Genomic DNA, 13,641 nt, shown 5'->3' on the forward strand with positions numbered 1-13,641 from the left:
TATTTCAATATAGATGTCATTTAGACGACGGTACAGAACTTTAATATCTATCAGTGTCAGAGCAACACTGAGCTGGAGATTGCATTAATAGCGCAGAGCAGAAATACAAATGAACAGACGTAGGCATACAAATAAACTTATATAAACACAATAAAACATTATGGGAAAACTGTTAAAATAATGTAACTATTTAGAATACGTAGTGCAAAAAAAGAGTTAAGAGAAAGAACTAGCTATCATAAAACAATAACACTACTAATCAGATCATTTGTTTAATAAGAACCCACACTGAATGACGGCAATGAATTAGCAAAGCAGAGAAAAGAAGCGTACAGATCAGTAATAGACTGTTTGATGTACCTTAAACAGAACGAGGGCCACTCGACCTCAGCATACAGCTTGTAATAATGAGTATTAGAATTATCATCTGAGTGCAGAGTCATAAATAGTGTCAGAGGGCTTAAGAACTGCAGCTGAGGCCTTCATGTACAGAAGGTCACCATAATCTAATGCTGATAAAAAGTTACCTTAATCAGTCTCCCTTTATAATGCAGAAAGAAAAACATGAATTATTCCTTTTTCATTATTATCACTACTTAATTTGGACACTAATTCATCACATTAAATTTAAAGTTCTCTTGTAACTGTGTTGCCATATAATTTTAACTAAATTATCATTATTCTGTCCATAATGTGTGAAGTATAATTTTGCTGTGGATTGTGATGTGTGTACATGAACCTGACATGAGATCAGAGCATGGAACAATGGTAAACATCAGAAGCTTTTGAATTATTCAACCCCAGAACAAAAAAGCACAAGTGCTGTTCAAAATGTAATCACGTTTTTATTCTTAGATTTTGTTGGACATGAGGCCCTTTTATCTGTATTTGATGAATTAGAGTGATAGAAAATGTGTTTTACATGACTGGACCCACATGGAAACTTCATTTTGGTTCATAAAAATATTTTTTAAGACTATAAATAATTCCATTTTGAGTGAAAACACTTAACAAGCTCAACACTAGTTAGATAATACTTTCCAGTTTCCTTGCAATATTTTCTTTTCACATAATTTAGATTCCTGCTTCAGAAACTCTACATTACTATAAACCATATCAGGTTAAAATTAGCAGTACAAAATATAGTGCTTGTTAGATTGAAAATAAACATTATTAGAAAAAAAGAAGTAGAAAAGTGGTTAAATTGTGCCGACAAATCCCGTTTGTCCTCTATATGGTCAGTTCTTGTGAGAGGTTTTTCTCATTTTCGCCTGAATGAAAACCTATGAACAGAAAATATGAGGAATTAGTTGAAAGAGTTTTTCCCCCAGCAGGGCGAGTGAACATGTAATATACGAGCAACTCTGAATCACGGCAGACTGCAATTACTGACGGCGGCAGTTTGGCAGCCATACTCAATTTCCAACCAGCTCTCATTCATTCAGTTCTCAATCACAGCTCGCACAAACATCCTCAGCATCAGCATGAACTCATTCGGTCACAAGTATTTCGTTAGGAGACAGGAGAAGGGCTGTGTGAACGGCCGGCTGACTATAATGTCATGGGGCTGCTGCTGAAAATTCTCCCCATTTAAGGTGTACATATAAACATGGTTTCAACTAGTTAGAAAGACATGCTTTCACTTAGTTTACACCATTTCTTTTGTGCTGTTTTCTATTGTCTTTGCATAGTTTTATCCGTAAAACAAACCAGCTTGCTACTCACAGTTTGCTTATGGTTGTCTTCTCCTCTTTTGTGTCGTTTATCGTGGCTGGACTGTGCTCTGTAGTTGCTGGTGTCTCCAGATCCACCTCGACCATGGCTGGTTCAGCTTGTGGCAGAATCCCACTGCAGAAGAAAGGCCAGACTTATGGTCACTGAGAATATTTCATGCAACAGTGCCAAAAAAAAAAAAGAAAATGCAATAAAAGAACACATCACAGTGGAAGCTATTTAATGAGACCTGATTGATCTTGTAGTTTCAGAACTAAAATCAGTGCTATTATGTGGGAATTATATGTGAGGCTATTTTACATAATATAACTTCAACACTGGTGACATTTGCAATATTAGCCTGATTGTTGTGCTCATATGGTTGTTTTTTCCAATTTTCTTTTTTCAAACTAAAAAAAGCAAAAAATATTGCAAATAACAGCCACAAGTTAGTCACCTCTGCATTTCTTCAAATAACTGATAACGGTAGACAGACCCTGAACCCACCTCTTTTCTTTGCTTCTTCACGCCACAGAGGTTTGTTGTTTCTGTGTGCACGTATACTGTATGTGGGACGGGCAGTCCAGTCTGTTTAGTCTATTTATTGATTATGTTTTATTGTGTATTTTGCTTTTAGTTCTATTATTTTTATCTTCTGATCATGTTTTTACTCTACCGTACAGCACCTTCGTCAACTCCGGTTGTTTTAAAGTGCTTTCTAAATAAATTTGACTTGAATATCTTCACTGCATGGATGCTGACATTAATATGTCAGTGTGTCCAACAGTAGGTCAAACAATGGTAACAGTAGTCTCTCTCATTCTACTGGAGTCGTGTTAACATAAAAACAAGCTGTGTAATTCATATCAACGTTTTCACATTTAGTTCCTCACTTATTAGCTACAACCAAACAGTTTACTGTAACGCTTTACAACAGCCCTGCAATAAATCCTGTTTTAATACAGTTTATAATCCTCAGATTTGTTGACTCTGGAGTCTGAGAGGTGTTGGATTAGCTGTACGGTTGTAGTTAGTGGTTGCAACGGATTACATCACTTCAAGGTGTTTTTCATTCTTCTGATTGAAACAAATGAAGGTAAAAAAAAAGTACATTTCCAACATAATTTAATACAATGCACAGTTAGAAAAGAGACAGAAGTTGACTTTAAAAGCTTTGTTTGAGCTCTATCTTAGAGTGGGCCTGAGATTTTAGACTTGTTACCTCTTGTAGAGCTGCAGCTCCTCCTGAGCCACCATGAGCTGGGCCTTGAGCTGGTTCCTCTCCTGCAGAACCTCCTTCAGCTCCTGCATGGTGAAACGCGGTCTGTTGGGGTCCGTCAGATCCACCACCAGCTGGTTCGGTCCCGCTGTTGGCTGTGACGGCAGACACGACACGTATCTCTACGAGTCCACCTCTAATCTGACCACAAGCCGAGGGTGAAACTCACCGTGCCCTGCCCGGAGGAGCCCTCCTGAATGATCCGGTCCAGTTCGCTCTTCAAGTTGTCCCGCTCCATTTTCAGCTCCTCCAGAGACAAGTTGTACTTGTTGACCAAAGTCTCAAACATTTCCAGAACTCGGACTATCCTGAACTGTAAATCCGACACTTCTTCCCCGCTGCTGCTTATTTTCAACAAATCTCGTCCGATTACATAGGAAATGTCGTACACATCTTCGACCGTGAGCTCAAACGCGTCTTTCTCGAACGCCAGAGCGGGCGACGACTCTTCACCAAACTCCATGACGGACCGACGCGACTCCTTCAAAAACCAGTGAGAAGTCAACTTTTCTTCACCACCTACTACTTCCAACGCTCTAAAAACAACACTTCCTTCAATTTTTGGACTTCGGCTGAACAGTTTCAGTAAACCAAGGTAACTAACTTCCAGTGCAGCCGCACTTCCCCCATCACTGAGCCACCAATGACGAGACTGTGTGGACAGCAGAGGAGGGCAAAGTATCCTAGCGACAGGTGAGCTCAAAGATCCTGCACTAGTGAAGAGCACTCACTCCGCACTGACGGTCTGTGATCACAGGTCTTCGGTTTTAGCGGAGCAGAAAGAGCATGATTCAGACTGTATGAGTGAGACCTCTTCTTTTTTCTACTCCTCAGCTCAATCAAGGCCTGTCAGAATCAGGTGAGAAAGCACGTGATTTTATGTTTGTTTTTTTCATTTTCGTGGCGTTCTTTTGTTTATTAGAATGAAATGATCCATGGAAGCTTCTTGCCAGGACAAAATTATGTCTTCACAATGTTATAAACTATCAAACCTAGAAAATATATTTTATGGGCAAAAACCTGACCTCTAGCATATACCTAGTAGACTTTTCCACTAGCTATGCTAGTATTTGATAATGACACAATACCAAAATCTCAACAAGATGAAAAATAAAACTTTATTGCTTCATTCTGAATAAACATTATTTTACAGGTGTGTCCTGGCACTTTTCATTTTACATATATTTATATGAATAGCGACAGGGTGATTGGGATTTTGTCAGGGAGTGCATTTGCATCAAAAATATATATATATATTTTTTTTAGGTTGGAAAAGAAGTTAATGTCAATAAAGTAAAAAACAAACGAAGATCTGAGTCCATCTGAGAAGCTATAAATTAGAGTTAAATAGGTTCTAGCAGACAGACCTCTCTTGTAGATTGGCCAGAGAAAATAAGAATTGAATGGGTTTTCTGAATCAAGCAGCAAAAAAAGTTGTAGCATGATTGGACTGACTTCACATTGCACTTTCAGTGATGTGACTTTTGCATATGTGCACATAGAGATGCTGATGCTAAAACTATACATTGTGCAAGCCTAATGTCATTACATATTTCTTCAGGAGCTTTACCAGGACGTTTTCCTGGTGTGAAGCGCAGGTTATGGTGGCAGTGTATATTGTTATAAGTCTTCTGATTGGTAGTAATATCCTCTTTACAACAATCTAGAAGATGATCTCATACGGACGTATGATCATCTAGCTCTTTTCAGTACACAAACCAGACATCTGAGCAGTAATTTCCCATCAGATATACGTGATCTTCTGAAATAAATTACACAAGACGTTCAATTTATAGGCCACATGGCAGATGGAGCCATTCCTGATAATGACATCATGATTCAAAGACTGCTAAGGAGCTTAAAACATCGGTGAAAACCAAAGACTGTATGGTGAAAACACAGCTGATTCTTCGGGGAGCTCTCTACATTACAGGCAATACTTGTCAAACTAGTAAGAAAATACTGTATGACATGAAGTGCACTGACACCATTTCTGTGTTTTGATAAAGAAATGCAATGAGAAACCTGAGCAAGAAACTTTGACATCAGCATGTGCAACATTACAATGAATGAAGCAAAGCTATTTCCTTATTATATATCAACTGAAGCACTGAAAGGTGGTGACTTTACGAAAGAACAAACCCTAAAAGGTCATAAATATATTTAAAATTGTCCTGGTATGGACAGTTGTCTCACATTTGAACTACTGAGGTTCACTTAAAGCTCTTATCAAGTTAAAAAAATACAACCAAAATGTACCATAAAAGTCAACATAAATAAAGACATCATTAATTCACCTGAATTTCAAGTATATAAACACAGATTTGTTTAAAATAAATGAGAAAGGCAGACATTAAACAAATTCTTGTAAGCAAATTGGTGTTGAGATGGTGCTGTTAAAAAATAAGAGCATCTGTTTGTAAAGAGTTGAAATTTAAGGTCACATAAAGGAAACAAGTCTTCTGATTGGTAACAACGTGGGGTCATCTGTGATCAAACCAGCTGCCACCATCGGCATTATAGCAGTGAAGATCCTAATCAGAGAGGGAAATGGACAAGGGGAGGAGTGGAGGCACAGTGGGTTGGATACAGGAGAGAAATTCAGAGTTAGAGAGAAAACAATATGTCAACACATACAAATAATTATTTTCTTTTGACAGTAATATTACTATAATATGAAAGCAGAGCGGTAGAAAGCTGATCATCTTCACAACTGTAAAGGAAAACCTCGGTGCAAAAAGTGTTTACTCACAAGCGTCTAATTCCTGATTCAGGCGGATCAGAAGAAGTGGCACATGGTGGAGGAGACGGAGTGGACACGATGGAACTGATGCTATCCTCAAAGTCCTCACTGCAAGATACAGAAGAGGTACATGTTAAATTTAGCATCCAAGTGTTGTAAAACTGATTCAAATTGAAAGGGCGTGAGCCAAATCATACCCTTTGTAATACGTCAGCTCTTCCTGGAGCATGAACACCTGGGCTTTGAGTTCATTTTTTTCCTGCAGGACGTCCCGTAGCTCCTGCAGGGTGAAGCGAGGTTTGTCTGTATCCTCCTCTGGCTCTGTATCAGGTGATCCTTTCTGCAAGGACAACACACAATCAGCATATGTCCTGCTCAGTGATGGTAAAAATAAAGCAGGCACCTCAGAATTGCACCACTCTTTGGTTGTGTTGGTGAAGTTAAACGGATTTGCTCTGACTACCTAAAATGATAAATGGACCCTGTGGGGTTGTAACCAGTAGTGAAATTGTAAAGCAGTGTTTGAAAAGCATGTCCTGTTTTGTTTGTTCGTTTGTGTGTTCTGAATGAGAATAGGAGCTGAAGTGAAACATATTTCTGGCAGCTGCAGAGCTGTGATGACAGAAAAGCACCATGACAGACAGCAGTGTGACAATAAAAAAGGAGAAGAATAACAATGCAAGCGGATCTGAAACAAAAACAGTCAAAACATATAATTCAGCAGGTTTTCATGGCCTTAAAGTGGCAATAGACATGTTTTATGCTTTAGCTTGTCATTATAATGTAAATGTTGATTGCACAGTGTAATGGCTACACAATAATGACATCGTCAATGTTTAGATTGGTTCCTGATGAGCCTCACTTTCACTGCGCAAATCTATCACAAAATCTCCCCACAAATGAAGGCTCAATTTATTTACGGCACACAGGAAGGGCATCTGCAACTGTGCGACGGTAAAAGGAAGATGAAAGTGCTTTTGTTTTCCCCTGCAGCTATTAGTATCAATGCAACAACCAGAGTAATTATGGAAACTAAAAAAAAAGGTCCAGCTGTTGGAGAAGGCAAAAAAGGTGAAAAGGTAAAACAAGAGTGAACCTCAGATGGGCATTCGATCAGTGGAGAAAGCTCCCAGACTTGAGAGGCTTCAAAACCACCAATCAGTTCACATTACTTCTTTTAAATCCTGCCGACTTATTAATAAAATCAGGTGTTTTCTCTCTCTTTCTCTTGATCACAGCACCGAGGTCAGGCATTTTATTTCAAACTTGGATTGTTCTGGTTGTTTCTAGCTCTTTTTCCTCTGTAACCCTGCTGCAGCTAAAGTAATACTCAAACTTTGTTCTTATTCCAAACAAGATTAAAATTATTTTTGCATTAACCAAGCGTGCTTCTTTCTTCTCTCATACTTTCCAAAGTGGTACTGATAGTTTTGAAATCTGAGTTGTTGGTAGCTGTGAGATTCTTGGGAAAACAGACAGCGACAGTAGTAACAACAGTAACATGACTTGGAAATGCGGGAGGGGGAGTTAAAATGTTTTCTGTTGTCACTTTAGGGACACAAAGCAGGGAAAAGTGATAATGATGTCTGTTCAATGTAAATAGTCTTATAGTGTAATGTAAATAGTGTTCAACACAAGTATTACTGTCTATATAGGATAGTGTGAGTAGATGGTACCAGTAACATTGATGTAGTGTTGTCATCTTCGCCACTCTCTTCCTCATTCTTCTCTCTGTTCGCTGACTTTGGGAGTGGGGAAAGACTCTTGTCGCGCTCAAAGCAGTTTGCCAGAAAGCCTGAGTCTCCTCCACACTCCACCCACACTGAATTTGGTTTATAAAGCTCGGCAGCTGAGGGCTGACACAAAACAAGACACTTAACATCTACAAAAAACATACAGACATAGTATTATCATATTTACAGTTTACAGTTCGGTCAAAATAAGGTCTTTTGGGTATTTTTTTACCGTCATGAGAGGTGATGAAGGTGATGACACTCCAGATCGCGAAGAAGGGAACTCTTCTATCGTAATGAGTTCTCTCTCTAGTTCCCACTCCTGGAGCTCCTTTCTGAGCCTCGTGAGCTCCAGCTGCAGAGCTCCGAACTCCTGCTGCTGTGCCTGAGCTGCAGCCTCCAGCTCAGCCCTCTGCTGGATCAGCGACTTGCCCTGAGCCTCCATCACTCCTATCCTGTGGAGAAGGTCCTGGTTGATCCTTATCAGCCGTTGCTGCTGCAGCTGGAGCTGTAGTTGAGAGAATTTGTTTTATGAATTCACTAATTCTGGTGAAAGATCGTGGTTTGTAGACTAAATATCATGTCGGATGCCATTATTCGTGATGTACGTGGTGCAAACCCTCACCGCGTCAACATCCTCATTTCTAAGTATCAGCTCGTGATCTTTAGCCCGGATTTCATCTCTCTGTTTGTCCACCAAGTCTTTCAGCTTCTTCATCACCTGTCTTTCTTTCTCAGACATTCCTGCGGTCATGAAAAAAATCAGACAAAATGTTCACACAGGTAATATCCATGCATTCTAATTATTCATCCAGCATTTAATATTTTTTCTTTATTTTCATGACTGTTTACATTGCAGATTCTCACTGAAGGCATCAAAACTATGAATGAACACATATGGAATTATGTAGTAAACAAAAAAGTGTGACTTTGAATCTAAAATTAAAACATGTTTTATATTTTAGGTTCTTCAAAATAGCCACCCTTTGCTTTGATTGCTGCTTTGCACACTCTTGGCATTCTGTGGATGAGCTTCATGAGGTAGTCACCTGAAATGGTTATCTAACAGTCTTGAAGGAGTTCCCAGAGATGCTGAGCACTTGTTGGCCTTTTTGCCTTCACTCTGTGGTCCATCTCTTCCCAAACCATCTGGATTGGGTTTAGGTCAGGTGACTGTGGAGGCCAGGTCATCTGACTCATCACTCCATCACTCTCCATCTTGGTCAAATAGCCCTTACACAGCCTGGAAGTGTATTTGGGATCATTGTCCTGTGGAAAAATAAACGATGGTCCAACTAAACGCAAACTGGATGGGATGGCATGTCGCTGCAGGATGCTGTGGTAGCCATGCAACTACGTATCAACCTGACTTCTGCACAACACAACGGATGCTCCCAATCCCATCAAGAATGCAAGAAATTCCACAAAATAACCTTGACAAGGCACACCTGTGAAGTGAAAACCATTTCAGGTGACTACCTCATGAAGCTCATCCAGAGAATGCCAAGAGTGTGCGAAGCAGTAATCAAAGCAAAGGGTGACTAATTTGAAGAATCTATAATACAAAACATGTTTTGACTTATTTCACACTTTTTTATTCACAACATAATTCCCTATGTGTTTATTCATAGTTTTGATGCCTTCAGTGAGAATCTACAATGTAAATAGTCATGAAAAGAAAGATAAACCATTAAACAACAAGGTGTATCCAAACGTTTGACTCCTAGTGTATATAACAGACCCCTCTGTAATTGTATTATCACATTTCAAAAATCTTGCCAAGTTAAAGCAAAATGTTTATTGTAATCGGAACAAACACATCCCCACAAGTCACTTCCACACTGCACCAAAATTAACAGAACTTTTCGGACAACGTGTCTGTGTCAGTGTAAAAGTTGTGGTATTTAAAATGTTGTCTATTTCAGCCATGCTTGGGCCTCTACCTGGTACTAAAACATCTGTTATACCATGAAGGCATTTCTTGAGAAAAATAAGATGTCAGTGAGCAGAGTAATCATATCATACAGTACCCTTTCATTTGTGTGTATATGTTTATAGGCAGTGTTTGTGTGCTGCAGTCCTGACAGCAAGTACAGCTGCAGCACCCATTAGTTTCACACAAGAGCTATATTTTGGTCTGCTTCAAAAATAGTCGCCTTTACAAGCTCCTGACTGCCTCTCTTCACGGCCTACTTTTTTATGTCATCCAGCAAGCATGTAGCGTGTACTGAGCAATCTCACGTGACTGCACGGGATGAGTATGTTTAACGTACAGCAGATGGTAAATCAACACAAAGTACTGCAGTACTTAGCACATATGGAAGACATATCAGATCTGCAGAGGAGCTCCCAGCCAAGACCGAACTAAATCAGTCTCCAGAGTCATGCAGATACTGTATAACCTCCATGCATGAGAAGGGATTAAAATGCAACAGACTTCAGAGCCATTGACCTAGTGTGCTATTATTATAATTAGTGAACTACAGACTATCAATATACGTAACATATTTAGCTTATTCTTGATCGGTGTCTATTTTATACTACATGCTGCTTTAATATTTTCAATTATACATGGCTTTGGTTCATGGATACTGGTGCATTAATGTCAATTCACTCATCCCTATCTACTGGAGTGACTATATAGAGACACACCAATCCACTAGTTTTACTGTGGATTGGTGCGTCAGTGCATCTCTATCAAAGTACAATTTAACCAGATTTAACTCTACCAGAAAAGCTGAAGAGACCTTAAAAACAACTTACTATCTCACAAACCATCTTCTCAACCCCTTCTAAACTTCACCTGTCATTACCCACCCTCATGTTTCTGCAGGTCTTCCTCCGTGATGGGAGTCTCCTTGAGAGAGAGGCTCACTAACAGCCTCTTGTTCTCTGCCTGAAGCTGAGTGATTTGAGAAAGCAGGTCCTGCACTTCTCCTCTCCATACGTCTTCCACCAGCTCCAACTCCTGAGCAAAGAGGATACAGAAAACAAAGTCAAAAAAGAGGGGAAAACACGAGCACAGGCAAGTGTGTGCACAGAGTCCTGGCGTTTGTTTGCAAAAGGTCGATATAGAGGCATATATGAGGGCATGACAATGTCAGCAGCACTTCAGATTACATGACTGCTGAAGTGAAGATTCAAAATAGTCAAGTTTTGACTTAAATATGTCTTTAATGTTTTAGGTTTTCTTGCCAATTTATTGAGCAGTTGTCTTTCATCTTCATACCACAGTTAGGGCACTGAGGACAACCAACCAAATATTCCAGGATGTTTTGAGATTTAGATACAAAAATAGAGGCGATCAAGCCTTCAGTCTTATTCTGATTCGTCTTTAAGTCTTTGTGTTTTATGAGTTGCTATTTATAATTGCACAGCGCTTCAGTTCAACTCCTGTTTTTAAGTGTGCTGCATAAATAAACTTGACCTGACTTTGACTTTGTCACCTGGTATTATTGCTATTATGAAGTTGCTTACATAGAGTACATAAAGTAGCAACGTTGTAATGTTAAGTGCAAAATATACCACAGATTAAAGTAGTATTGTGTTGGATACTTAACTACGCCTTACCACTACACGAGTAATTTAATGTAATCAAGCACTGTTCCCAGTAGACCACACAGAAAAACTGTTATACTTCATTTCAAACCTGTGCATTATGAATATATTGTACATTTAAAGTATTTTGCATACTATCTTTTTTTATCTACATACATAAAAATCTGAGCAATGCCAGTATTTTCTACTCACAAAGGAATCAGTGCAATATGAACAGAATTTGTGCAATATCTACATTTTTAATATCGGTATTTTTTCCTCACGGAAGAATCTGTGCAATATCTGCGTTTTCCTACATACAGAATAATCCTGTGAAATATTATGTTCCACATTCAGAGGAATCTGTGCAATATCTTACATTTCTACATATAAAAGAATCTGTACAATATCAACAGTGTTTATGTATATTTCTGGGTTATTTTTATTTTTCAACTAATGTCCCTACGTTTCAGCACCATCCCCTTTTCCTACTTCTGGCTGTGGGATTAATAAAGTTAATTATGTTATGTTATCTTATCTTAAAGGCATAAGAAATGCACAAATGGTGCTACATGGATGCATTAATCAGTGAGTTGGTGATCACCAGAAACTAAATCAATAACAGTTTCGATAGTTGAGTGACTGTTAAGCAACTTAACTGTCAGAAATCCCCAAATTTTACTAAATATAGTTTCTCCAGAGACTTTGATCAGCCCAATGAAGAGTCAGAACCTTTCACTGTAGATTTACCTTGAGAGGCTACAGTGCACATGGTATGGTGGCAGTCAGTTAGACAAACAGGTAGACAGACATGTAGAGACACTTAAATGGAGGCGGGTGGGTTAATATGAACACACTGACAGAAACATTAACTGACCTTCTGATGCTTCCTCTCCTGCTCGTATCTGTCGCTCCGCTCCTGCCGCAGCCTCTCCAGCTCTCTCCGCAGCTCCTCGGTCTCCTGTCCGGCGGCCCCTCGGCCCACCAGGGCCTCCAGCAGCTCCAACACCCGCACCACCCGGGGCACCACTCCGACCAGAGACTCGCAGCCGAACCGGTCAATGATCCGCTCAAACTCCTGGCCGAGCACCGCCGCGATGTCGTAAACGTCCATGACGGTCAGCTCGGCCGCGGGTCTGTCCAGCGCTGACACACCGCAGGTTTCCATGTCTGCCCTCTGCTTTATTCGCACCTGAGACATTTAACATATCTCTGTGTCCTCCTACATTCGGAGTAGACTCACAATTAAAGTAGAGAAACGAGTTCAAACCGTGTTTGGTTCATAAAAACTGCCGGTTGAAGCGTTCCGGAGTCGACTTGCTTCAGTTTGTTGACAGGTAAAACTTTGCTAACGTCCGCTGGTGCCTCTGAGGCTGCGTTCACATCCGCGAAAACTCGTACATGTCACAATCGGCCGGAATAAATACCAGTGGACGGAGCTGACAAACAAAATATAGTTAGGTATTTTAGGTTGATCGCTAAAACAACAATGCCTAATGTCGCCATACACTAAGAAATAACAAGAATAAAGTCTTAATACAAATACATAAATCTGACTATCACTGGATGATCTCGGTCATATCAGCAGTGCTTTAAAGTCTGGCTTGAACAAATATCCATATTTACAACAGGATTGAAGGCAGCAGCTCAAAGTCCTACTGCGCATGTCGTGATATTACTTAAACTTTTAAAATATCCCACCTTCACGTGGCAATTCAGTTACAGGCAGCCTATAATAAGTAATGCATTAAACAAGTAAACTTTTAGTCAAAGCATTTCTTAAAGTATCACCAGTATATAAATATAAATTGTGACCATATTTCTTGGTAAGAATGTGACGACATAATTAGAAGATTTCATTAAACTCGTTTTTAAACAACCTTTATCGATGATTTGTATAGTGATTTTAGCGGTTTTAATTAATGACTGTCAGCAGGTATGCCAAAAAAAAGTTGTTTGGCTGATACAACCCAGTGCATTAGGGAAAGGGAAGCAAGTGGTTTTGGTGATTGACAAAACAAAACTGACTGAGGCAAACTAAAAAGGAAAAATGGTCTGTGGGTACTGTTAAATTAAAGAAACAGACACAACCAACAGAGCATTTAGTGTAGGAGTTACAGCTCCTAAAAATCTGCAAGAGTCGGCGCATGGAAACCTACACAGATTTCTGCACAGTGTCTACACTACAAGGGCAGCAGTCTGCGTACATATAACACATTTAAACAATGTATGGAACAAAACTCTTCAAATTGACTCCAAGTGGCCCAGAGAGTAACAACAACTGCATATCTGTGATGTCCACAGCTTTACAAGAGACTAAAGATTCCTGAATAGAAATCTATGGGAGAACACCAAAGATGGAGGTTATATAACACATGTACCATTTCTCCCCCTCATCTGTTTTGTAACAGTCAATCTGGCAACCACATCTGTGTTGTTGCAATGACTCAAACGCGGAACCATGAAACTGTGCACATGTGCAGCAGGAATATAACCAGCAGAATAACATACTTTTTAAATCTCATTTTTCAGCAACATCATCAAACTTTTAAAGGTTTTCTTAATCTGATTTGACTGGTGGTACCTATAACAACACACATCCGTGGTTTCCGCAAGGAAGGGTGATCAGGCTTAAT

At 39.5% G+C, this 13,641-nt stretch overlaps 2 protein-coding genes and 1 long non-coding RNA gene across 3 annotated transcripts; 1 reads left to right on the forward strand and 2 right to left on the reverse strand.

Annotated features, from left to right (window-relative positions):
• Positions 1 to 825: 825 nt before the first annotated feature.
• Positions 826 to 3,597, reverse strand: rilpl2 (Rab interacting lysosomal protein-like 2). Its single transcript, XM_023282411.3, has 4 exons — positions 3,162 to 3,597; positions 2,936 to 3,087; positions 1,726 to 1,848; positions 826 to 1,283 (listed from the first exon to the last, which is right to left on the reverse strand). Exons 1-4 carry the CDS (start codon positions 3,453 to 3,455, stop codon positions 1,262 to 1,264), a joined length of 591 nt encoding a protein of 196 aa, XP_023138179.2. The 5' UTR covers positions 3,456 to 3,597; the 3' UTR covers positions 826 to 1,261.
• Positions 3,546 to 4,297, forward strand: LOC129349139 (uncharacterized). Its single transcript, XR_008602005.1, has 2 exons — positions 3,546 to 3,685; positions 3,827 to 4,297. It is a non-coding gene; the product is annotated as an uncharacterized LOC129349139 (long non-coding RNA).
• Positions 4,097 to 12,539, reverse strand: LOC111576641 (RILP-like protein 1). Its single transcript, XM_023282406.3, has 8 exons — positions 11,883 to 12,539; positions 10,286 to 10,436; positions 8,094 to 8,212; positions 7,701 to 7,976; positions 7,412 to 7,591; positions 5,933 to 6,075; positions 5,745 to 5,843; positions 4,097 to 5,526 (listed from the first exon to the last, which is right to left on the reverse strand). The coding sequence occupies exons 1-8, from the start codon at positions 12,204 to 12,206 to the stop codon at positions 5,433 to 5,435; spliced, it is 1,386 nt and encodes a 461-aa protein (XP_023138174.2). The 5' UTR covers positions 12,207 to 12,539; the 3' UTR covers positions 4,097 to 5,432.
• Between the last annotated feature and the right edge of the window lie 1,102 nt (positions 12,540 to 13,641).

This window comes from Amphiprion ocellaris, chromosome 6 (genome assembly GCF_022539595.1).
Source record: "Amphiprion ocellaris isolate individual 3 ecotype Okinawa chromosome 6, ASM2253959v1, whole genome shotgun sequence".
Taxonomy (NCBI): Eukaryota; Metazoa; Chordata; class Actinopteri; family Pomacentridae; genus Amphiprion; species Amphiprion ocellaris.

What these genes read in the sequence shown, in the direction of transcription:
- rilpl2 (XM_023282411.3), bottom strand. Translation starts at nt 3,455, where the DNA reads ATGGAGTTTGGTGAAGAGTCGTCGCCCGCTCTGGCGTTCGAGAAAGAC. An exon ending in GAGCTGCAGCTCTACAAGAG is followed by an intron (nt 1,849 to 2,935) that starts GTAACAAGTCTA and finishes TTTCTTCTGCAG; the next exon opens with TGGGATTCTGCCACAAGCTG. An exon ending in AAGACAACCATAAGCAAACT is followed by an intron (nt 1,284 to 1,725) that starts GTGAGTAGCAAG and finishes TTCTGTTCATAG; the next exon opens with GTTTTCATTCAGGCGAAAAT.
- LOC111576641 (XM_023282406.3), bottom strand. Translation starts at nt 12,206, where the DNA reads ATGTCTCAGGTGCGAATAAAGCAGAGGGCAGACATGGAAACCTGCGGT. An exon ending in AGGAGAGGAAGCATCAGAAG is followed by an intron (nt 10,437 to 11,882) that starts GTCAGTTAATGT and finishes CTCTTTGCTCAG; the next exon opens with GAGTTGGAGCTGGTGGAAGA. An exon ending in GAAATGAGGATGTTGACGCG is followed by an intron (nt 7,977 to 8,093) that starts GTGAGGGTTTGC and finishes TCTCAACTACAG; the next exon opens with CTCCAGCTGCAGCAGCAACG.